Source organism: Botryllus schlosseri, chromosome 13, assembly GCF_051294905.1.
Source record: "Botryllus schlosseri isolate E-star chromosome 13, Bs_hap1, whole genome shotgun sequence".
Classification (NCBI taxonomy): Eukaryota; Metazoa; Chordata; class Ascidiacea; order Stolidobranchia; family Styelidae; genus Botryllus; species Botryllus schlosseri.
The window spans coordinates 12,976,006-13,001,317 of NC_137248.1; the positions used below are offsets into that span (position 1 = coordinate 12,976,006).

Genomic DNA, 25,312 nt, shown 5'->3' on the forward strand with positions numbered 1-25,312 from the left:
CAACTGTGTAGCTCTAATTCTAATTCTAATCTGATTTGGAAAAAGCTGTGTAGGTCTAATTCTAATCTAATTTGGAAAAAAGCTGTGTAGGTCTAATTCTAATTCTAATCTCATTTGGAAAAAGCTGTGTATGTCTAATTCTAATCTAATTTGGAAAAAAGCTGTGTAGGTATAATTCTAATTCTAATCTCATTTTGAAAAAACTGTGTAGCTCTAATTCTAATTCTAATCTCATTTGGAAAAACTGAAAATCTTCTAGTTGTCCAAGTCTGCAGCGAGCACGTCCTAGATTCTGTCGCGATCATTCGATAATGATCCAACCACCCGACGTGGGCCCCATCCGTTCGCCTATAGCCCGTACCTGTTCGTTGTTCGGTCCCCATGTCTCCAGCAAAGCCGTTCGTTGCAACTTTCACCAAGAACCGACGTGAACACGAAGTGTGAGATGATCTCGTTGAATTTCAAGTCATTAAATGATACAGAGAACTTCGAGTACAGGTGCCCTTACCGCGTTTATATGGGGTCGTAAGAGTGCGTTAAGTTAAAATAAAAATATTGTAGGCCTATTGCCCTTCCGCAGCCTACTTGGTGAAATTATCGTACTGTAGCTGCACATAATACACCTATACAAACGATAAGCGATCGCGACTCGTAAACGTATTGCGTATATTCCTGGCGCGCTACCGTTCGAATATTAGCATTCTGATACATTCGTACGGCTCTGACTTGCACGCTCTAAAGGTGCCAGTCAGAGAGCATGTTGATTATTGTTGTTGTTACGTTTAAAGATTAAGTGTTGCTGTACTTGTCCAGCGTTCTCAGTAATTAAATGAGAGTTACGTAGTTAGTTAACTACTCAGTAGGATACGAGTTCCTACAGTACCGTACTTTTCGTCATAATCCAACCGTGCCTTGTCGTACCAAACGCTTGACGTCAATGATACTACAAATACGCATAATATTAAAAAGTAGATCAAAATACATCATCATTCATCAGTTACAGTGATGTCTATTTAGCACGGTTCATATGACGATTTCCCACATATCAGTGCAGTACAACCTATCCCAAATTTACTGTGTACTTTGTAAAATCCGAAGGGTAAAAATGGGTAATGTTTCCTAAAACGGTGTGAGTAAAATTGGAAGAAGTTTAAAAACATAACTATTGAAGTATGTAGCTAAAACCGTCTTAAGTACTTCAAATAAGTTGGTACTGGTACAGTTATACTTTCAGAATGGCTTACGATTGCGATGTGACTGGCTTACCGAATTTTACTCACACAGACGTAATACTGACAAATCCTGGCAGCGACCATCTTTTTCTGCAAACATAAAACTTTGCTCAAGCTTTCGAGATCTTTGTGTCACGGTGTGAACCCGTAAGCACTGCACCTGTCATCAACTTAGCAAAGAGTAGAGGTTCACACTTGAAGTTTGTTTACGTATAAGCGAAGAAACACTCAAAGTTACACGGCGCTGCTTCTTGGCTTACTTTTCCTTAAATGCAGCTGTTGCGCCCTAAAGATAACCCACTTCACTTGGACGAAAATTCGGTATCTGGCTTCAAATAAGGTGCTTCGTCCACTCACCGGGTGATATCAATCTTGTGCAATTCTAGATTTAATATTTCCATTCGCCGGCTGTGTTATATTGCCACTGTCAGCTGAAATCCGCCTATTAATGTGGGAATTTTCTGATGGCCGATGGTATTTTGGTCGTCGTTCACAGAGCCTACGTCGATTTCTGTTACCTGACATTTATTTCCCTAAAAAAACTCAACAATTCCCTACCTGATGTTTAAAATAGGTCTACATTTTCACTCTTGAGTGGGTTTTACTTCGATGACTTTGTCATGATAATAGCAGCTGTTGTTCGTTGTATTTGAATACCGATGTCCCGGATTATGCTGCTCTGGATGAGACGATGACATAATTCTGCAACACAAATAAAGCTACTATCTGTAAAGTGTTGAAGTGCTGCCGCTGTGTAAACATCGAAGGTGATGGGATAGTCTATTTTACTAGGTACATTTGCCGCAAATCGATAGGATTTGAAATAACCCATTTAAGTTTTATCTCACTGTGATCTTTATAAGGAAGACGCCCAGGGCGATGTACGATATTTCACTCGGATACCACGCTGGATAAAGTCATTTTGCGGCGTGAAATGAGCTTTCAGTTTGCTATACCCTTTCGGGCGATTTGCATGCAGTTTCCAATGTACTAAAGTTATACTGCGATGCATATATAATTGCTATGGAGCCGACCGATATATACACCTGGGCTGTCCATAATTTGGAAAATGTCAAAAATTATCCGAATCCGTATGTCTCTTTCAATAGATTATTGATGAAAGAAATAGATCACTGAGCCTTCAATATACGCTTACAGGAAAGTCGTTAAGATTTGTCTAAAAGCGTTCGGAAGTAGCAGGGATATATAAAACTAGATATATAGTTTTAGATATCCCTGCACAACCGCACCGGCTTGTTGATCAGGCGCTTTCACTTGTTGAAGAAGTTTGCTAACGGCAATGATTCTCTAAGCGCATTGTAGCTTGGTGATTTAATAATAAAATGTGCCACCTTGTCATTCAACAATTCAGTTTTAAAAGTAGGTTATTATAGGTTTAGGCCAGAGCAACAATATTGCAAGTATAGCAGTGGTGAAACAGTGAATGATTGTAAACTTATAGAATTTAGTTTAATTCCGAGAAAGACCTAGTCTGATATGCTGCGATGACGCCGAATGTACCTGCTTTTTTGGGTGTAGATAAGTATATCAGTCATCGGTCAATCCCAAACTGGTGCGGACAATAATGTGAGATGGGTGCTGGACACAATCCTGTAAGCTCAGGACATAATATGTTGGCAGCCAGGTATAACTTACATTGGAATCGGAATTCTGAAGAAGTGTTTACCTACAGCACCGATTCAATGCATCTTTCAGATCTATTTTTTCCATTTCTGGTTTGATTCAAGCACTAGTCGTGATGCAGTTGCTACTGATGTAAGATTCATTAGGGACATGCCAAGCTATACAGGAGAACTATCTTTTACTGGTCCTAGCAGCATAGTCTGAGCTGACATTTAGACCTCTTTCTGCGGCATCATTGAGGACTTTCACAGCACTTACGAGTAGATTTATTTTGCTGTAGTAATCTGACAAGTGCCAAACATAAACGGCTGATTCAGCCTTTAGACTTCAATTGTATACAACGACAAGGGCCTAACAAGATCAGAAAAGGTAGTGTCACTGTTAAGCTTCATATTTGTATTCCATTCCATTCCACAACTAGAAATTCGTTCGCCACTTGCATGAGCGCCTTTGCAATATTTCTTCGCGTGTTTGTGGGCTTTTCCTCGACAATAACAAAACATGCACGCTACAACGGTTACCTATTCGCAATAAGCCAGTCATGTTTCAAACATCTTGGTGAAGCAGCTGCTCTTTGTTGATCATGTGTTTCGTAACTCAACATGTGCTGAATTAATAAATCATTATCTGCGTACCAACCAACAATGCGCTTACAAAATTACCGCCGTTAGCAGACTGTACCTGAACAGCTAATCAACAAGGCGCCACCTGCGTGAACATTGTAGCATAGCCGATTAGCCCATCAAGCGATGTGTTTTCGTGATAACTAGTCTTCCAGCCGTTCTATGGTCGGTGGCACGCCCACTATTCGTCAGTAACTTTGAAACGCTTTTAGACAAATTGTAACGACTTTCCTGCGAGCTTATTGCAGGCTCATTGACGTTTTTAATCTATAGAATGAGACTTGGATACGCATCATTTTTGACATTCCCAAATTTCGGACAACCCTAATATGTACCCTATACTGTTGCGTTTTAATGAGCGATTAGAAGAAATAGACATGTTGTAAAATCAATACTTATATCATATTTGTATTCGTTGATTTTTCAATTATACCGCAAGTATAGTTTGTATAATGAAGAATAGGATACCAACTAAAATGGATTGAGTAATGTGCCCTCCTAGATTGTTGACTTTCATGAATCAATGGTTAGATTTTATATTCCCACTTGCATCACGACAGGGTGATGGGGGGGGGGGGCGAATGGTTAGGACAGAGACACATAGCTTCTGTCAAAATCGCTAGCTATTTAGTCAGCTTTCACAAGTAGAACTATGGATTGCTTCCATGTCGCTTGGTTTTATAGATCTGAGGAGATGGCCACTTGGATTTCCTCGGTGTAGTTTCGGGGACCTTGCATCAGAATCTTTGGGAATAGGTTGAAATCATGTTGATAAATCCTTAATTTACCGAAAATCTGTTGATCGATCAGTCCAACGATTAAAGGAAATATATGATCCTCACGCCATAAGATTTTCAAGAGTAATTAGCCTATCTGAGAATCAGTGAATGCGAGCTCAAATATCTGAATTTTTCATATTGATAAGTCAGTCTCTTGCTGTCACCAACATGAGTCCGACAGACTTAGTCACTTTCCTGCACTTACACATATATAGGCCTACACATATTTCTGTCACAATACATTGAAATTTAAGCCCTTCATGGTCAGGCAGTGGTCGCGGTGAGTGTGAGCCCAAGGTGTCAACAACCATTCGGAAATGATATAATGAGTATAGGTGCATTGTGATGTATTTATGTTGTTAATCAAGGCGGTAACTGCAGTAACCCAAACTTCCACTCGAGACAGGCCCAAAGTCAGTTCGTGAATAAACACAAAGTAGAATATTCGTTGGAAGACTTATTTAACTGGTCAGTTTCTTTTACATTTTTAAGTTAACTGGACTTTCGTTTTTCGCTTGATTTGGTATCGTTAAATTTATTTATTGATATTCTTTACTTCTCGAAATACTGTGTTCGTAATTATGAGGAAATGTCATTCCTAGTTTCGTTTTAGTGTATGGGTTCACCAGCTGCAGGTTCAGGACTATGCACCGACCATACACCATATTCGCTCCAGGCCACACTAAGATACGTGAAGTTTAAAGTAACATGCTACCTCACGAAGTAACCTTTCGAAACGGTCGGTAGCGATGAAACCTGGGCCCGATAACAACACCGCACTCTGACTAACCTTCGATAGTGATATATCCAGACGCTGAAATATGAAATGGTTGGCGCACAGTAGTAACGTCTTTGATACAATCGTGGCTGCCAAAGTCCAATATAATATGTGGTACGCGTCCACCTTATTACACGCTTTGCAATTTGGGAAATTCAACAATCCGATTCTGTTGAGATGTGTTTTTAAAAATGACCAAACTGTATTCCGAAACTACTCGCTACTTTACAAAATCAAATAGGTAACTTGTAAGCAATTCGGCATAATAAAACTGCTAATTATATAGAAATTGAAGTAGTTTAAAAACGTGACAACTTGAGTAAATGGTGTAAGTTGACTAGTCCTACTCCAACACTCATAACAAGTAAAGGAAAAACGTCACCAACCACATCTGCCCATCCGTAGCCTTAATCATAATTATCATGCGTTAACATTTAAAACGGTCGAGTGTTATTAAAATAATGCCAAACTTACAGCTCATGCCAGACATTCAGCATACTCTAAGCCGCATGGTCAATTGGCGACATGAGCAAATGTCTTCATGGTCCGTGTCGCTTGCCATTGTAACGCGACTTAATATGGGCTCGTATGCCGTATTACAGGAAAAGACATCACATTAACGCGCACGGTTTTCTGGACGCTACGTTGTGTTGCGGGGGTTATTGCGATTTGTTGACCGCGTTATGGAGGTATGGTGACTCTCACATCTGGTAGCCATCTGATGTTCACGTGACTGGACGTTGTCTGTGTAGCTCTTACCAGCCCGTAATGCCCTTTATTGTCGCTACAGGACGTGTTCGATCGCGGTTGAAGGGTAGAAATTAGAGCGATGTGTGTAATGCATAGAAACCTCACAAATATAGCCTACCCATGTCATGTTATATTTTCGGACTCAGGAAGGATAGTTACAATCAATAGTTTTTGAATATCTACAATCTATGTGACTGAGAATAATTATAAACTCACCCACTGAAAACTAGGGCAACTGCCGCAACGCGTGTGTGGAGTATATATAAATAATTAGTAAATATCACGGTGGGCAAAGGCACAGTTGCCAGTATCTGAAATTGTATGGTATCTCAATACTCAATTAAATTAAATCAATGATCAACTGACGGTTGTTATCTGTCATTTAGTGTACCTATATATCGAAACATATTCTGTAACAAGATCGTTAACGGTTTGGCGTTTCAGTCCAAGAGTAATCCGTTACCGTCCTGGACAAAGCATCATGGTACGAGCAATTTTAATGGTATCGATTTTGCTAACTATTGAATTTGCGCACTTCGGCATAGCGAGACAAGACCGCGCTTGGGCAACCCGGCGAAGTGAGTATCAAATTTACCTGATTACGAATATACTAACTAGCCCAAGAACAGAGACTCGGATTAATTGGATGAACTGAAATTACGACGTCTCAAAGAAGCCTTCGCAAAAAGTACGTTGTATATCGTAGACGTGAAATGACAAGGCCCTATAGTATGATTTTAAATAGGGCATAGATTCTGATTGTGCCTATGACAAGACGATTATTTTAGTCGTTTAATTGGTCTTCTCAGTGCCGCTGATACGGTAAGACTAACACTTGAAAGTATAAATTCAGTGAGTCGTATTCAGTAATGACGTAACTAGATATTCTTGTTCTGTAAACCGCTTCACACTGACGAACCTTGCGAAAATTTGTTGCGAAAATCATCCTTCAATTTCGGAATATTCACATCGAATACTGACATAACCCCCCAGCTAGTAATGTCGTACATAAGAATACACCTCTGACGTGTGTTTGGTATCCAGGTTATCTAAATTATCTAATATTTAGCGTCCGATCAGGTAACATAACTGATCCTGATAAAAAGAGTAAACAAGTGGTAAAGTAACACTGATAAATTTAGCTCGATGTTAAAATATGCAATCACGTTGTTGATAACCGATCTAGTTTAATTGGCCTCAAGCAATAAAACAAAGTACACTGTGAAAATTCCTACGAGTTACTGGTACATGAAGAACGTGCAGTCGCAAAATTGTCCCGTTTCATTGGTTTTATAACCCATATTTTAGGTGCCTCGTTTCTTTTCCAGTGATTAAAGCATTCCAGCTTATATCCAGCAAGTGCGAAGCAGCCTATTGTCACTTATCAACTCTGTCGGAATGTATGCGCATCTCAAGGGCTAGGAAAGTGCGGAAATGTAGGTATTGGTTTTGCGAGCAACAGGGATATCTATATGTCTTTGGCAAGCAGATACATTGATGAATCTTTTAAACCTGTTACACAATGATTTCGAATTATCTACTATCTACACCAGTGGTTCTCAACCGCCGGTCCGCGGACCGGTGCCTGACCGTGGTAAGTTTATTGTCGGTTCGCTAAATGTATTAGCATTCCATATCTCAATTCCAATACGCGAGAAGTGGGGCTCTTGTCTATTAATCAGAGAAGTAAAAGAACAAATCTTAAATTTATTTCGAAGTTCGGAACGTATCTTCTGCATGGTGCCGTATTAGACATAGGTCATACGTGCATGGCTTGCGTCATAATGGTGCAACTGCTGTACGAAACTGCTGATAAATAGCCTATGCAACTTGTTTTCGACAAGTTATATGTGAAGGCTGCAGAGACTTTTAAACAGACTTCTTTGAATTAAGCGAAACATAGCAGCATAATAGAGGCTATAGCAAACATCAGAGTAGCATTTCTATCAAAGGATACCGAACAATAACAATCAAGTTATACACGTCTTTAACAGCAATGTTCGCGAGCTTTCTATTGCATAAACATCAATAGAACGTATAAATGTCTAACATTAAAAAGTCGGCAGTAAGTCAAGCTTCCAATATTACGTTTGACATGCATGCATTTGTCGCAATGAAATTTGGGTTTAATATTGAACTTTTTTGGTTCACCGGTCCGTATCATTTGGTTTAATGTTTTATCGGTCCGCGAGGTCAAAAAGTTTGAGAACCACAACACAGACAGACCGCTATACTGCCCACTAATACTCCTATAGGGGCAGGTGTTGGCAATTATATTGACAAGTGTCAAATGAGAAGTCGGAAATTATTGGGCGTGCCGAGCTAAATGTTTTAACTAGATTCTTCTATCCTTCTGGCAACAGTTCGCCTGAGCATCGGGACACTTTAAAATTTTATATATTCCCAGCGCATATTAGTGTAAACGAATGTAACAAGAATTTTTTCACAAATTCGACATCCGATATTGTCCCAATTAAGGTGTTTATGGATGTTGTGGGACATAATAAAGCTTATCCTGGTCGCAGCATGTCGATATGTGTGTAAGTTGATAAAATAGCTTTATATTCTGCCACTTCGCTGTCAGGTGGTTATAATGCGACCTATGAACAAATACTCGACATTTGCTATCTTGAGGGAATATTGATTAGAAGTATCTCGTACTACAAATTTGAGAGATGTGCTGGATAAAATACACGCATTTTTCCATTTATTCTCAGAATGGCTTCGAGGGCCGGATGTAAAGCATTTAGCGGGTCGTGTGTTTGACACCCCTGATATAGCTATAGAGTTACAGACGTATTTATTTAGCAGTTCTACGTGTGCGTGAGTGGTACAACGCATTTTTGCTTGTATATTTAACTTTATATTCGTTATTTGATTAAGAAATTAATGACCAATTAATCTGTCTTTAAGGGGACTAGCAAGTCAAAATTTAGAAAAAAGATCGAAATTTTCAATTTTTTTTCTTTGCTTGAAATAACAACATAGTATACCTATCAGAGATGAGCGGATTTGAAATTTCTATGTCCTAATCCAATCCAAATCCGAACCTTCAAATCCAAATCCAAATCCTAATCCATAACTTTTTCATATTCAAGTCCATGTCCAATCCTAATCTGATTCCAACTGGAAATTCAGAAAAAATACTAATTTATGCAATGGAGGGAATCGAAAATTTTCTTTCACAACCAACGATTCACTTGATCCAAGATAACTTAGTAACCACAAGTACATTTATAACTGATCTGAATAAAGTTTGTCGCCATTCGCCACACGACATTTCAATCTCCCAGAAAATAGGTAAATCCAATCCAAATCCTAATCCGTTCTAAAAAAATGTCTAGTCCAAATCCAATCCAAATCCGAGAAAATTTCACAAATCCTGTTTTTTCAAAACCTAATCCTAATCCATGCTCATCTCTGATACCTATACACTTCACTCATCGCCTTATCTCCCCGAAAACATGATTAAAAACTGCATAATTTCGATTTTCATCGACACCGGTTCAGTATCTTTTATCACGGTAAATCAAAAATTTGTATGAAACCTATGTCGTTTAGTATTCACTCAGGGTTTTTTGAAAAGCTATCATCGATAGCTATGTTATGCTAAGAGTCGTTTGTCCTAGGTCTACCTTGCTCTGAATTACAGAGCTTCACAGCAAACTTTTTGAAAAAATGACCTGAAATTTGAAATTTTTTCTCTTTCAAATCCACAATTTGCAGGGTAGAACAATTTATTTTGTTTTTTTTGTATATAGCATAGCGACATCTAGTGACTGTGAGAATGTCATGGTGATGGGGGTAGCCATCTGAAAGTTACGTTTTCGACTTGCTAGTCCCCTTAACACAGTTAGCAACATGTAATGACTTTCAATTTTCACGCATACGTCGAAAATTCAATTTGACTTGAATTATGACTTGACTCGTGACTTGGCTTGACTCGAGTAACCTTCAAAAAACAAGTGACTTGACTTGACTCGAGTCACTTCCGAAAGTCGATTGACTTGACTCGAGTCAAAATGTGCGATGACTCGTGACTCGAAGGTAGTGCCTTGATCCCCAAACTGCCATATATATATATTCAGTCATGACTTCATGTAACCGTATTCTGTTTCATCCATGGAAAATGTTATTCAACATTTACTCAAATTCAACCCGTAAATTGTGCATAACCATGATGGGATTCATTTTATTTACAGTTTGCCGCGTTTGCTTGAAACATCTTTGCCATGCGGAGCTGGGGATATCCCCGCTATCTGGATTGTCTCTTTCATGACTGTGGTGTGGTGTGAAAATTTCCGAATACCATTAACAATGTACACTGTAAAATGGGTGTACACTGTACATTGTACAATGTACATGTACATTAGGGTTGTCCAAAATTTGGAAAATCTTTAAAAGTCTCTGTGATTGTGTCTCATTCTATATATTATTGATAAAAAACAACAATTAGCCTGAAAGAAGCTTACAGGAAAGCCGTTAAGATTTCGGGCAAAGCGTTTGAAAGTAGCTGCTCAAGAATGGGCGTGCCACCGACCATAGAACGGCGAGAAGACTAGTAATCAAATAACCATAGCTCTTGATTGGCTAATCGGCTATGCTTCAATGATCACGGCAGCAGCAGCTTGCTGATTAGGTGTTCAAGGAGTCTGCTACCGGCGGGGGTTCTGCAAGCACATTGTTGGTAGGTTCGCAGATGATGATTCAAGATTAATTCAGAACATGTTCAGGTACGAAATACATGATGAACAAACAACAGCTGCTTCACAAAACCTTTTGCAGCATGACTGCTTTACTGTGAAGGAAGCGGCTGTAGCCTACATGTCGTGTTTTCATCGAGGAAAAGCAAAGGCGCTTATGCAAGTATTGAACGAATTCCCCGTTTAAGAAGCGACCCATCACCAGTGAATACAAATATAAAGCTTGACTATGACAATATACTTTGTGTGATCTTATTGGACCCAAGTTGTAGTAGGCCTATAGTTGAAGTTTTGAAGGTTCTAGGGATCGACTGAATCGGCCGGTTATGCTTGGCAGTTATACTTACAGCAAATTGAATTCACTTATAAGAGTTGTCAAAGTCCTTACTGATGCTGCAGAAAAGAGGTGTAAGGTAAGCACAGGCTATGCTGGATATGATATCCAAACTATGCTGGATACTATATGCAGCATAGTCTGTGCTTTTCTTTACACCTCTTTTCTGCGGGATCAATAAGGACTTTGACATACCATATCCAGCATAGCCTGTGCGAGTGTGCGTACATTACCACCTCTTTTCTACGTTATCATTAAGGACTTTAACAACGCCTACAAGTGCATTCAATTTGCTGTAAGCATCTGATAAGTGCCAAGCATAACCGGCTGATCCCGCCGATCCCTAGAGCATTGCAAACGTCACCTATATACTACAGCTTCAGCCCAATAAGATCACACAAAGTATAGTGTCAATGTTAAGCTTTATATATCTGTATTCACTGATGATGGATCCGTACTGAAACGGTGAATTCGCTCAACACTTGCATAAGCGCCATTGCGTTCTCTCGATGAAAACACGGCATGTAGGCTTCAGCCGTTTCCTTCACAATAAAGCAGTCATGCTGTAAAAGCTTCTGTGAAGCAGGTGTTGTTTGTTCATCATGTATTTCGTAACTCAACATGTCGTGAATTAATCTTAAATCATCACCTGCCAAACTACTAACAATGCGCACTCAGAGTCCCCGCCGGTAGCAGACTTCTTGAACACCTAATCAGCAAGCTGCTGCTGCCGTGATCATTGAAGCATAGCCGATTAGCCAATCAAGAGCCGTGGTTATTTGATTACTAGTCTTCTCGCCATTCTATGGTCGGTGGCACGCCCATTCTTGAGCAGCTACTTTCAAACGCTTTGCCCGAAATCTTATCGGCTTTTATGTAAGCTTTTTTCAGGCTAATTGTTGTTTTTTATCAATAATCTATAGAATGAGACACAATCACGGAGACTTTTTAAGATTTTCCAAATTTTGGACAACCCTAATGTACATAGACGTCGATTATGCGAGGGACATCGTAAGAACTTTTTGTTCCGGTTACTCGATCGGGGAATACTATACCGTAAGAAGTGTAGACTTCACTCTACATCTTTAGTGTTCGGAATATCGATCCATTTCCGCATATTATTACTAATAGTGGGTTACATGCTTCAGCCGACACCTCAACTATCAACTTCTTTCAGCTTTCTTTCAAATTTGTGAATATCATTTATGCACTTGTAACCACACCATGAAATCGTATTTCCTTTCTAACGTGTAGTAATTTCGATTTCCACTTTGTAACCTGTATGATATGCGACAAAAAACTTTGAATTGTACAAAACATATGCCGCGTCCTTTTGTTGCATCAGAGGTCAGAGCCAATAATAATTATCCTGGCCATACCTTAATTTGGATCATCAATCAATTGCATTTTCGGGTGAAAACATTACCATTCACTTTTCTATCGTTACTACAAAACTATGCCGACATTTTCTCAGTTGTGCTATAGCTCAGTCAATGTGTTGACAACCGGTTCCATCACCCAACGAGGTGTGTAGGTTGACTGCATGTTTCGTACAATACAATACGGCTAATCGAGGTTTCAGGGCACCGACAGTGTAAAATAGCATATTTGATAAATTAAGTTCCAGTGATCAGTACCCTATCATTGCAGTTAGGGTTGCATTTAAAACAAGCGGTGTTTTAAAACACTCTGTTTAAACAGTGTTTTAAACAAATGTCTTTCTGAAAGAACCAAAATTAAGTTTTATTTTCAAACATTGTGTAATTATGCCATAATTGTGTAAAGGCGTCCGCAAAACCATGTAGTATGAGCCTACGGCCGATTTGCACCCAAAATAGTCGACGTATACGATGGGCGGTGGCTGGGACCCTCGAAATCGTCGTCGGTTCAACAGTTTTGCATGTAGATATAGATCATATGGTACGGAATTGGTGTTTTGATGATGATGACCGCCAACCGTAAAAATGATGTATAACGATGTAGTGCTGCTGGTTAAAGATATTTTTGGTCTGTTTATGACGGTGATCGGAAACCCTTTTTTTTGTAGGAGGCATATTTACTCTATATTTTCAATGGTCATTGTCAATCCAGCGTGACATCCGAATTACATATCCCGGACGTAATGCCTGAAAAAACATGTTTTAAACAAGGGCCATGTTTTAAACATGCTCGTTTTAAATTGATTTTTGTTTGAAATACAACCCTATAATTGCAGTACTTGAAAAAAAAACATCTCAATTCGATTCAGTTTCGAGTACTAGAATCATTATGCCGATTCCTAATTGCCATAAAGCATATTTTTCCACTTTTCGGTAATATTCAAGTGGGTTTAATCCACTCACTCAAGTAGTTTTGCATGAATAATGCTTATCAGTCTACAGTGTTTTAGCCCCGTGTCTCAAAATCGCTCGCTTCAGGAACCACTGGGGTTGCATTTAAAACAAAAATCAATTTAGAGTAAACATGTTTTTTATTGTTTTTTAAAGCCCTGACGTCACGAATATTCAATTGTGACGTAATAGTGGATTGACCTTGACAATTAAAAATGTAGGATGAATATAACTCCTACAACGAAATATCTGTACTATTATTGTTGAAACGACTATTTTGTGAGTTTCAACTATCCCCTGTCGATATACGTTGGCTACATCTAGTGGTAATTGTCCGCAGGCTCATACAACATGTTGTTTGGAAAGTATGTACACAATCATGGCATAATAACTTTACAACTTGAAAAAAAAACACAATTTGTGTTTTAAACACCGTTTATTTTAAATGCAACCCTAGGAACCACTGTTTAGCTGAAACTAAATTCGAAACACTGGAATAATTCTGTCGATGCAAAGTGATAATGGCTATGTTAAACAGAATGGAGAACTTAATAGACATATGTCATATGCCGCCCATTTGTCCCTGTAGCCACGGTTCTAGAATAACCACAAAGCAACTCCGCGCCTACATGATCTCTGTAGTCGCAGATTACATACAACCATTTAGTGGAGATAGAGGTGGGTCGCGGAATATTTTCACACCCGATAGTGAACCACGATCATAAAAAAGATGAGAGCCACTATTCTAGTGCAAGGGGCCAGAATCATTAGTAAAAGTCAAATTGCTATGAATTCATCGGTCCGGTTAAATAGAAACTGATCACCTTATTGGGGGGATTCATGTCATATTTCCAATCAAATCCTCCCGTCATTGACACTTGATCACATGTTGCATCGTAGTCACTAGCTAACTTGATCACTGTTTTTTTTCGACTTTAAATGTATAGTCTTACCATGTCCTCGTTGTATGTTGAAAGCTCTTATTCGTATACAATATTGACCGATTCAGACACAGTCTCGAAGGAATATGTCAGCGTAAATATCGCCTCTTTGTGATGGAAATAATCCGATCAAGACTGTAAGCAGGAAGCAATATGCATCACATTTCCGTCGCAATCCTCATCTTATATTTTACATGATATTCTTTCAAATGAGCAGCTATTTATTTCTCTGCACAATTGATTGCATTACGAAGGATCACATTCTACGTCCGCCTTTCATATCCTTTGGGCGGCGTAGCGTCCGACAAGAGGTCACGATGAAGTTCTACACTTACAATAAGAAAGTTGCAGTATTTTCCAACAAATACCGTGGGATATACTTCGTGATACCGATATAACTTACACTAATACTAGTTGATTTTCTTGATATTCTCAGCAATAATGAGGCATAATTTGGCATGTTATATCCTTTCACCGAAACCGGCACTGTGGTGAAGCAGCGCTGCCAAATAGTAGTCGATATGATTATATAAATCAGGTTAGGCCACGATAGCAATAGCATACATGCACTCTGCATTCAAACGAAAGTCAATTTCACAAATGGTTGTATAATGATATAAAATATGTAAGTGTGTGGCAACGCTTTCGTCAGGATTGATGAATGATGATACGTTTACAGTGAGAATTGTTATTGCCACCAAGTGTCCAGTACTGAGTGCGGTGAAAGGACACTTGGTGGACAGAAAACAAAGCAAGTCTGAGATTAGGTTGGCAATACTAACTAACTTGTGAATACAAACTCTCTGAAAACATGAAACAACTACCTACTAAGGATGATGTAACCGTGAGGTTCACGTTTGCGTTCTGTGTGTGAACCTCGGAAATTTAGAGGTTGACGTTCACAAACGAGCCTTGGTAGGTTCTGCACTGCGAACCTTTTTCATAATTACAATTTTCACTTCATTATAACATCTTGGATTGAAATTTATTGCATTTCAACAGCGAGCCACTCTATGCATGTCGCTTGCAGCATAAAATAAATCAACACTAAACGACTTGACTTGACTTGACAGTCTCAAAAAATTTTAATTGCTCTGTTACAAAAGTTTGCTCGAAATACCAAGCTGTCCGTTTGTGAATATTTAGTGACTCTCTGCTCTGAGCTTGACCCGCAATGAAACAACATCAAGAGCGAAATACACTAGTCAGCGAATGATGCTTATTCAACCAATCAATGGAATTGATATCGCTGTCTGATGTAAAAAATCTAGCAGGTGTACGGGGTCAATCTTGACTTCATATGTTCATTGTATCATGGAAACCAAATCCGTGCGATTGGGGTGTTGGCTACTTCTGTGTAACTTGTTAATGGGGTAATATCAGTAGCGAGTATAGAAACCCGTTTGACGCTCTGCTCAATGTCAACGTAGCAATACTCAGAGGCCGAATACATTGTCCGGTCTGACCTGGACCGCTAAGGCGTAAGCTAATATTCCCTTGCAAGTCCCCGTCGAAATTGTAGGCAAAGCGACGGAAGATATTGACTTTATAGGATTAATGTATCATTTGATTTCCCCAGTTAATACATTTGGCGACGTTTAAAATGTCAATATGTACTTAAGTATAGTGACAATATGTGACCGTGTCGTCGTTACGTAGGCTATCGTGTGCAATAATATAGGCTAGCACTTCACTGAAATGTAGGGTTGGAATTAGCATTATGACGTCACGTGACGTCATCAAGTTAACGTTCGCGCTCACACAGAACCTTTCAAAAAGGTTCGCGTTCACACGAACCTGAACCTTTCAGAGGTTCACATCATCCCTAATAAATAGCTCACTCTGCAATGTAGGCTTCATTATTGCGTAGGCGCAGCCAGGGAGTTCGGGGTCAATTTGAGAATCACTGTGTTAGATCGTGGTCCGGTAACCTCGAGCCCTGATTAGTATTCAGCATTTCCTATACGTTTCACTGTTGCAGCCTTGCTCATCTTTATTTCGATTAGGCCAGTGGTTCCCAACCTGTGGTACGCGTACCACTAGTGGTACGCGAAGGTCTTCCAGGTGGTACGCGAGTAGATTCTGTTTCTTTTCGACCGAAGGGAGTTATTAGTGCAGTTGGGGTTGATTTTGAGGTATTTTGTAGTATCGCCTCCTCGTATTCGACGCTAGCTTGTCACGCTATTCCCCAGCTGTAAATTTTCCCTTCTACGTGGGAGTGCGAGCAAGGATTTCCATCCCTATACGACCATCAAGTCGAAGAAACGAAACCGACTTGTTGCGCCCATCCATGACTTTCGATGCGCTTTGAGTAAACGTATGCCACGCATCGACCAGCTAGCGTAGGGACGGCCAACCCGTGGCCCACAAGATAATTCTCGAAATTAGTTATATTATCAAATAATAAATTACTCAGGTAATTTACTGTGAACTTCCAAGGCCAACCTAAAACTTGATTAGTCTGACTCCGAATGATGACTTATATACCAGTTCCGACGTACTGTGGTAGCATGGGGCCAGCAAGATATTTCGTAGATCTCCCTATATGACCATAAAGTAGAATATGTTGTGGTAGATTTATTTGACTTGATATTATTCTTAGCACTTCGCGCGATTTATTGTCACTCAATTTGTTGCTTTATGTAACCCTTCCTGAATATAAAACTACTCCCAATCTACTTAATTGACTATACTGGCAATTATGAGAAAACGTGCCGTATAACATCCGACTTCGCGTCTGCACTGCACTCGCAGAGATGAAGATGATCGGCGATGAAACTTTTGCACAAAATGATAGACGCATGTTCACACCGAAATCGACAATATTAATATGTTCGAATAATCCCGTGTTTGCCAAGTGAGCCCAGCACAGATGTGACCCACAATATATGCAAGTGACATTAGTATTGGCCTCATTCACTAACTTTGTAAAGCTTTCGCGTTTCGCGCGGTTACTTCATGAGTGCACTATGCGCACTTACTTTTCATGACATAATTGTTATCGATTTTGATGCGTAGTAATATAAGTCTTGTTTTCATGATTACCTAATCCGGTTCGCTCCTATTGGGCGGCTAAAAAAAGGTCATCAACATTCAAGTGGCCCGCGCAATGGTTCGCAAATCTCATGTGCCCTTTGGACGATAAGGCCGCCCCTTGCTATTAGAAAATAAACAAATGCAGCCATCGCTTTGAATAAATCGACTTTTGTTGTTTGTTGTTAATTCATTAGGCTGTTCTTCTTGTGACTGGTGGTGAAAAAACAATTCCATGCATCCCATTAGCCCTGACTGATAATGCCTAGTTTAATAGAATTTGTTATTGCATCTCGCATAGGCCAAATACGTGCTTATGACGTAATAAATGGCGGAAACATTTTTGACCGCCTTCGGCGCGCGTAACTTAGGTGGTACGCGAGCACTGAATAAAACCTCGAAATGGTACGTGGGTGGAAAAAGGTTGGGAAACACTGGATTAGACCAAGTGTGGCCAACGTGTGGACAAACGGACGCATGCAGCTGTAAAGCAATAATTCTGCGACCGTACACACATAATCAAGTTATAGTGGCCGTCAATATACAATTTGAATCAACGACGTGCGGTTACCTAATATTTGGAAGATTTTAATTCAACTTAAATATTTTTTATGCTTATCACGATTCAGGGTGACTTGGATTTTTCGTTTTTAAAATAAAAGCGTCCTTGCAGTCTGAACCCATCGCACAAATACGAATGGCAGAGCATAATAATGCGCCCCAGAAAGAAATACCAAGTTAGAATAGTGTGCGTCTCACGAATGAAGGTTTTTCTCTTACGTTGGGACGATTCCAATAAACTTTGACTGCACCGGCGATCCCGATGGTAGAGCTCAAAAAATAACATCATGCAACATAGTGGTTAATAAAAACCGTAATTGCATCATCACTTATTCTGTGCCCAATATTTTCAAAGACTTCCCCTCTATCAGCTCTGCAGGTTAATCTGATCACATGGGCTGAGAACGGATAAATATTTGACATTAATATGTATGTGAAACTACTAATATTATAGAGGAAATTCATGAACGAGATGGAAAAATTTCCGCGCTTTGCACGACCGCAAAACGGACTCATTTACTTTTCCTAACGTTTTATACTCGCGAATTTGGTACATAATAGTAATCGTGCGGGGTGTTCTGCTTCTACAATTAGAAAGTTTTATACGCGAGGTATATCTCAAGTAATCAGCGATAGCACAGCACACTACAAGGGGTCTTTGCGATGCGAGGTTCCCAGTAGCCAATTAAACATGCGTAGCCTATTTGTTGTCAAGATGGGTCATGGCGACTCTCCGCTGAGATGCGGCCATATATGTTATATATGTAATCGAAATGTGTCCGTTAATTGCACAGGTTGAACAGATGAACATCGAACACCCAACACCCATGAATTAGGCTTCATACGGAATCTGTGTCAAGGTAGTACGAGTTTTGAGTAAACGTTAAAAGGGTGTACCACGGCGAAAAAGGTTGAAGAGCACTTGTCAGTTAGAGCAGTCTCGCTTCAGTTAGGATATTACGGTACGTTGACCAGAGCACCATGTGAACCTATTTGTTTCATTTGACCGATCATGATTCACAATGAGCAGACAATGGGCCGTCTACAACGGTAGACCTGTAAAGTAGGCTACAATCAGTGAAATATCAAATGATAAGTTCACCGACAGTGCAAAATTTACGATACAACCGAAATGCAGGGGTAAAAAAATATGACTTTGCAAACAATTTTGACAAAACTTTGACTCATTTTGACATGTCAAAAAATCACCCTAGTTATGATGTTATGGTCGCTAATAAGAGGACATAATCTCCCATTTAGTCAGGTGGATATATTTATTCATTTGTTAACGATGAATATGGCATTGTCTGGATTCAGTAATGAACTTGAGTTGCATGAGTCAAATTTACCGAGGCGTGGCTCTTCAGTTTGATACCGGCCCCGCTAGTATATCTGATCCTGACATAGAGGAGAGCGACAATCATCTTGAAGAGCTATATGTACACAACGACATGATTATTCGATTTCAGGAAATTTTCTAATTATAAATTCCTGACTTGATGTTGAATCACTTCTGTGAAATTTTCGAGTATGGAATTAGAGAGGAGATGATTAAATTGCATAGAATAATTTTGAGCTCAAACCAAAGTTCAATATGTCTTATCCGGAAACAGGAATAAATCAAAGAGAAGCACCCTCCCAAAAATCGAGATAGGGTTGAATTTCTCGTCAACAATACCTTCCCAAGATCAAATTTCGTGAAGATGCCTGATCAAATTAAGTGAAGCGTGCTTCAGTGCCGTGACAATGTTTCTGACTCACAACAATAACTGACTTGAAGTAGTGAGATATCGAGATATCATAGGTTTCTAATCCAAAACGAATGTCAATATAATTAGGATTGTGACAATACATCAGCTTCCTTCGTCTCAATAATTGTAATAAATGCAACTGGGGGTTGGAGGTGTTGATGCTTTATTCGTCCAGGATGCGTCAGCAAAAAACGTTTGGGAAAGACCGCTTGTCGTATCCCCTTCTTTGGTGCTTTGTATCCTTAAGAGGTGCCCGGTCGAGGTAATTTCTCTGCAAATGATGCTCTGTTGCTAGTACCTGTTGCGTGTCGATGGACACTACTGTCGTCGAGTATTTTAGGTGAATCCATTTCATTGGGCTGCCTTCAACAATATATTATCTGACGACAAGTAGCGTACAACGTTCGTCCCTAGCATGTCTCTCCCTTGTATTTATCCTGTAAGCAAAGTATTGCTATATTCTCTCAACCCAGTAAAACGTAAATCCAACTCTTGGGTGGGTTGCTTGTTTGATGACGTGCTTATAAACTAGTCGTTATGTCACAAAATAAGCACTGCCAAAAAGTGAGAAGTACCGGAATGAATGCACGAACTTATACAGAGGAGAGGCATAGTCGAATCTACGAATCCAGATGATCTGTGAACATGAGCTTACAACAGCGTGGACATTTCACCTTGTGTCAACTGAGCATGCGGGTTGAATTAGAGATACTTCTAAGGTAAGCGTTACGGTTGGGGTTACGGTTAGTTTTAGGGTCAGCTGTGGTGTGGACAGTACAACATGCTCAATTGTGGAGTGCTTAACCACCGATGGGTTAAATTTCGGCAACTCTTTCATAGCGTTACGGCCCCTCGTTCACTCCTACTCAACATTGCTTCTTTATTTGGTATTTGGTATCTTTTTCTTTGGATTGACGAATAAACCATCACTCTATCTATTTTATATATTATTACTTACACATTCTGTACTTCATGACAAATGTAAAGTAATTAGCATGACAAAATTCGTCGGTATATCTTCTTTTATACCACTGTAGTGCCTGCGATAAGCTGCTATCACGAATCAGTAAACGGTTCGTTAAGGAGTTAAAATGCGATGGCTTCGTTAGAGACTATTATTGGTATTGAAATTGTATTGCAATTGTCGGCGAAACCTGACAAGGTCTAGCGACTGAGTTTGCATCAATTCGTATAAAACGCATTCCAGACTCTTTTTCGGTCATGACGCGAAAGCCTGTACTCACCCAACATATGAGTGTTAATCCCAAACGATCGATATAGAGACTGAACATCCTGGTAAAACGTCACACGTTATGTAATACCAAAATACATTGTTGATTATATTTATGACAACGATCCATTAGTTGGGATAAGGACGCCTTAGGAAACATCGAGTGGCTGAGAAGGGTCTAAGCATAGTTTGAATGTATAGCGACAGTGTGGCGCAATCCAACATCGGTTGCGTATCCCAGTCATGGGTTACGGCAATAGTCGATACACAGAAGTGATAGGAAAAGCAGGAACTGGTATGGAGAGGGGAGACGAGTGCCAATTACAAGGACCGATACGCCGCCCCATATTGCTAGGTCTAGTCGGAACCTTTGTGTGAATGTGACTAATTAATATAAGTATGGGTGTGAAGCCATATATATGCTCGGAATTGGTAGTCAGCACGAGTTAGTGTTCCTTTGTCGAAGAACTTAAAGTAACCGCCAACGAAAAGTAATCGCCTTATGATACATCCAGACCACTATTTTGTAATTATGTAATGAGGATTGAGTACTAAATAACGGGAAATCATTGGAACACGAGAACTATTTACCATGACAGGAACTACTGTTCCCGCGGACTCGTTTTACTCATCGATCGAAGTGATGAGAACTCCGAAATAGTTCTGGTTCGTGTTAACACGAACCATTACAAAAGGCTCGCTGTAAACGCGAACGTGAACGCGAACCTCTGATTCATGTAACGTCACAATTAAAATTTCAAACATGACATTTCCAGGAGGATATAACGAAAGTGTCCTATATGGTGTGGACACAGCGAGATTGAACGACTCACTGCATATGGGTCACGTCATATTTTCCATTTTACCAAAGGCAACTTTGCGGTCATTTTTGACCGACTTGCCAAGCGCTAAATTCGAAACAATGGGTATCAATGGACAGCTGCTGCTTTACTGATTACGAAAATACAAATTTTATTTTGCTCATGCTCCTGGAACCCCTTAAAATCCGCCTCGAATTTTAATTTGTGATCTAATTTGGATACCATTCTATGAAATGTGTCTTGCGTCGCGGATCTCAAAATTTGACGACCCTAGGTTATAGCATGTTTGTGATCATCAAATGATTCCGAGTATAAAGGCGATAGTTCTTAGATATGGCAAGTTATCTTGAAAAGTTAAAATACATGACCAATTCGCATTGACACAGTATATCTCAATCCTCGATTTGCGATGTCTGCGTGATGCGAGTTCGAGATACAACTCACACTTTCAGTGAAACTGCAAACATCCACCTCTACTCGATATTTTATATCCTATTATGTTCGAGGGATAACACAGGATGTTGCTGTAGATATTACCGATTGCCAGTATACGTTATTGCATCGTAATATAAATACAATAGACAGGTATTATGCTATTTTGATGATCCGATCTACTAATGTAATTTGGTGGTTGGTGTCGGAATACTAACATTACATTATGTGCTATGTTATTTGTGTAATTGAAACTAATCTCCAACTACACTTAATTTTTCAACTCCACCAATTACAGCGATGCGAGATATAGCGGTACTAGTGGCCTTTCTGGTACTTCTTCAGTACTTCAGTTGTCCAATTCACGCCAGTGCCTCAACTCGAAGCAGTAAGTACAGAACTGAAATTTCGATTTATGAAGCTTGCATGTTGCATCTCTATATTGCGCCATCCCAAACAAATTCCCAATAGATTTGTAGCTGGTGAATTGATTCTTCAAGCTAGACACAACATATCTACTCCAAATGTAGTTTGTGACGTCATGCGCTATAGGAGAGAGTCTCGTGGACGGCATTGCATATGAAGAAACCAGAGAATACTTCACGAGTGTTACGTAGACTTTCAAATATTTCATGCGCGTGGGCTATTCATACCCACTGCTGTTAATATCCAGTCGTTCACAAGTCCGGCAATATTCAGGTATTTTGGATTGCTTTTGCCGCATTTAGTGATATTCAATCCTGATGAGCCACTCTTCTACTGCAATTCCATTGCATATGATTTTGACGCAAAAAGGTCGTGATTGTGGTACCTAAAATAATGGGCACTAGCAATTTGGAAATATGAGGTATGTTTGATATCAGTGCAGAATCTACAATGCAGTTCTTTTAAATGCCACGTGATCAGAACCATTGCGCTTTCCTCAGATATGTTTAGCCAGCAAGCGTAGTGATACGTTTCAAACACAAACAGATTGCAGGGTCGAGTCTGACCGCGTTTGATTTCTGAATCCCTTCCTAAGTGTTGGAAGGAATGATAATAAATAATATGTGCCTGATGTAAAATGACCACAGATGTCGAAAATCCATTCAGCATAGGAATAAAACCTCAATAATGTTTTATTTTCCAGTGATCAAAGCGTATCGGCTGATACAGCGTCGGTGTACTGCAGTTTACTGCACGCTGGCTAACAATCGCAGTGACTGCAAGACTAAATTCCGAGAAAGAAGGAAGCGCAAGTGTGAGTCTTGTGCGCAATGAAATGTTCTCCAAATTGACCAGGCATGGGTCATACTTCAGTTCACAATTAAGCAGTTCACTGCTTAATACATTCCATGATCGAATCGCTATACCGACCGCAATAGAGGTTACGAGATCAATAGTGCTGAATGCCATTGTGTTTTAACTGGATTACAAGTTAATAGTAGCCTACCGCCTCGATTCGACAAAGGTACTTCAGAATTAGAGCTCATGATCACAGAACTTTTTTTCAAGTCAGAAATGCATAGAATCTGACAAAACACTTTTTTTCAGTCATAATGCATAGGTTGCTGAAATTACACGCGTAGGCCTACCACTTGGGATGATCTCGCGTACCCCCAATTTGGGAACTACTGCCATAGACTATTTGAAATGTAGTGTGAGTCGCAATTTTAAATGGAAATGAGTCGTTGGACGGAGCCGTACTTTTCTTAGTGCTGAAGCACTGCATTGCCTCATGTTCAAATCAGCTATCCATAATCCAAGTGGAGCAACCCATTTTGAAAGGTCACACAGTGGGATCCTTATCGTGTAAATGTAGCAGTGTTGATGCTTTCCAGTGTCCAGCGTCTACGAACGGCAACTCCGAAATTAAAACGTTGATTTACTTCGTCTACCACGACCACGGTCGACCCCTCTCCACATTTTTATCAAGTATAGTTGCAGTAGTAACGCACAAACACATAAGCTTTGTCGGAACAGTGACTATCCTTTAAATTGAGCTGGATTCTGGTCAGCCCCTTATGCTTTCATAAAGGTCGACGAAAAAGTGTAAATCGACTATATGTGAATTCTGCTAACGAAGTGGATAAGCAGGGTAGGCCTACATGATAAGGACTCCATCTTTCCCTACAGTTATGATTACAAATGACGATTATCATACGCGCGATGTATGATATTGACAATATAACCTCATTGTAATAGTACATCAAACTCAAATCATTCGATATCGTTACGAATGACTTCGTAACGAATTTTTCATCCATTAGTAGTCGCGTCGTCAGTATATATTCGATCTTCGTTTTGCTGATATGGGATATGATTTATTTTAACCAAAGCAGAAAGTTATGAGAAAGGACGGCACTATCATCCGCAAAGTGTTGGCTATTTCTAAAATCAAGATCACCCTCTTCAGTTTGCAGATTGTGCCTGAAAAGCTTCTGCCCCGCAAACAAGAAATTTAACTCACCTCTTCTGCATGGGAAGTAAGAAGAGATCGGTCCACACCACAACAAACGAGTTACTGTGGATTTGAAAACACAGCAACTATATTGAGTACGAACTGCTTCATCGACATGAAACAGATTTGAAAAAATAAATGAATGTGGTCCTGTCTACAATATTCTGATGATCAAATGCAGGCGTATCGGTGACAGGCATGATTTAGCTGTACACCTTACAAGTTTACTGTGGCGTAGCCTACTTATAGCCAATATATTATCTGAGACAGTGCTCCTCAATAATTAATTTCAGCGCAATCGATCTTATTATTGCAATGATTGCTCAAGCTCTTTGGACGACTTGAAGAATTTCTTCCGCTATAGTCGCGAGTTCCAATTTTTCGACATTGTGTGGACTCCCGGGGCTCTAGAACAGACCTGGGCGAAGTTCGGCCCGCAGAGCTATTCTGAGCGGCCCGCTAAAAGTAGCTTGAAATTTTTCTCATTTCTCATTACTATCAACACATTCACTGAGCAGCATTTCTTAACAATGTTATTCATTGCTTTCAATTTAGAAATAAAAGTAATAAGCTGGAGAACATAGCTAAAATTTTTGACTCAACCAGCCAACGTATTTTCTACTTCTCATTTGACTCGCGTAAACAGAAGAATAATTGCCCACACCTGCTTTAGAACGTTATGTTTTTCCGTTAAGAATTTGTGATATGGATAAATAGCCTGATAGATCACTCTGCGAGCATAACGAATGGGCAGTAGCAACTCCCCGACACATACAACACTGTCGGTGTCCGAAATTGATGGCCCGTTTCACTGTGCTGCGATTTTCCAATTGGTAGCGAGTAGTGAGCGAGGCAGATTCGCTGTGCTTCACCTGGCTATTGTTTCTATGCGCTGTCATTGTACCTAATAAAGTAGAATATCACATTCC

The 25,312-nt window shown here is 39.7% G+C and overlaps 1 protein-coding gene across 3 annotated transcripts; it reads left to right on the forward strand.

Moving 5' to 3' along the window:
- The first annotated feature begins 1,711 nt into the window (after nt 1–1,711).
- On the forward strand, nt 1,712–24,636 carry LOC145453512 (uncharacterized). Of its 3 annotated transcripts, XM_080331486.1 has the most exons (4): nt 1,712–6,384; nt 7,135–7,242; nt 23,073–23,183; nt 24,339–24,636. In XM_080331486.1, exons 1-4 carry the CDS (start codon nt 6,288–6,290, stop codon nt 24,410–24,412), a joined length of 390 nt encoding a protein of 129 aa, XP_080187612.1. In that variant the 5' UTR covers nt 1,712–6,287; the 3' UTR covers nt 24,413–24,636. The 3 variants fall into 3 exon arrangements, with proteins under 3 accessions (XP_080187612.1, XP_080187613.1, XP_080187614.1); XM_080331487.1 differs by lacking the exons at nt 23,073–23,183; nt 24,339–24,636 and adding an exon at nt 10,009–12,120 and having other exon boundaries at nt 1,730–6,384; XM_080331488.1 differs by lacking the exons at nt 1,712–6,384; nt 7,135–7,242 and adding an exon at nt 20,052–22,331 and having other exon boundaries at nt 24,339–24,634.
- The last annotated feature ends 676 nt before the right edge of the window (nt 24,637–25,312 follow it).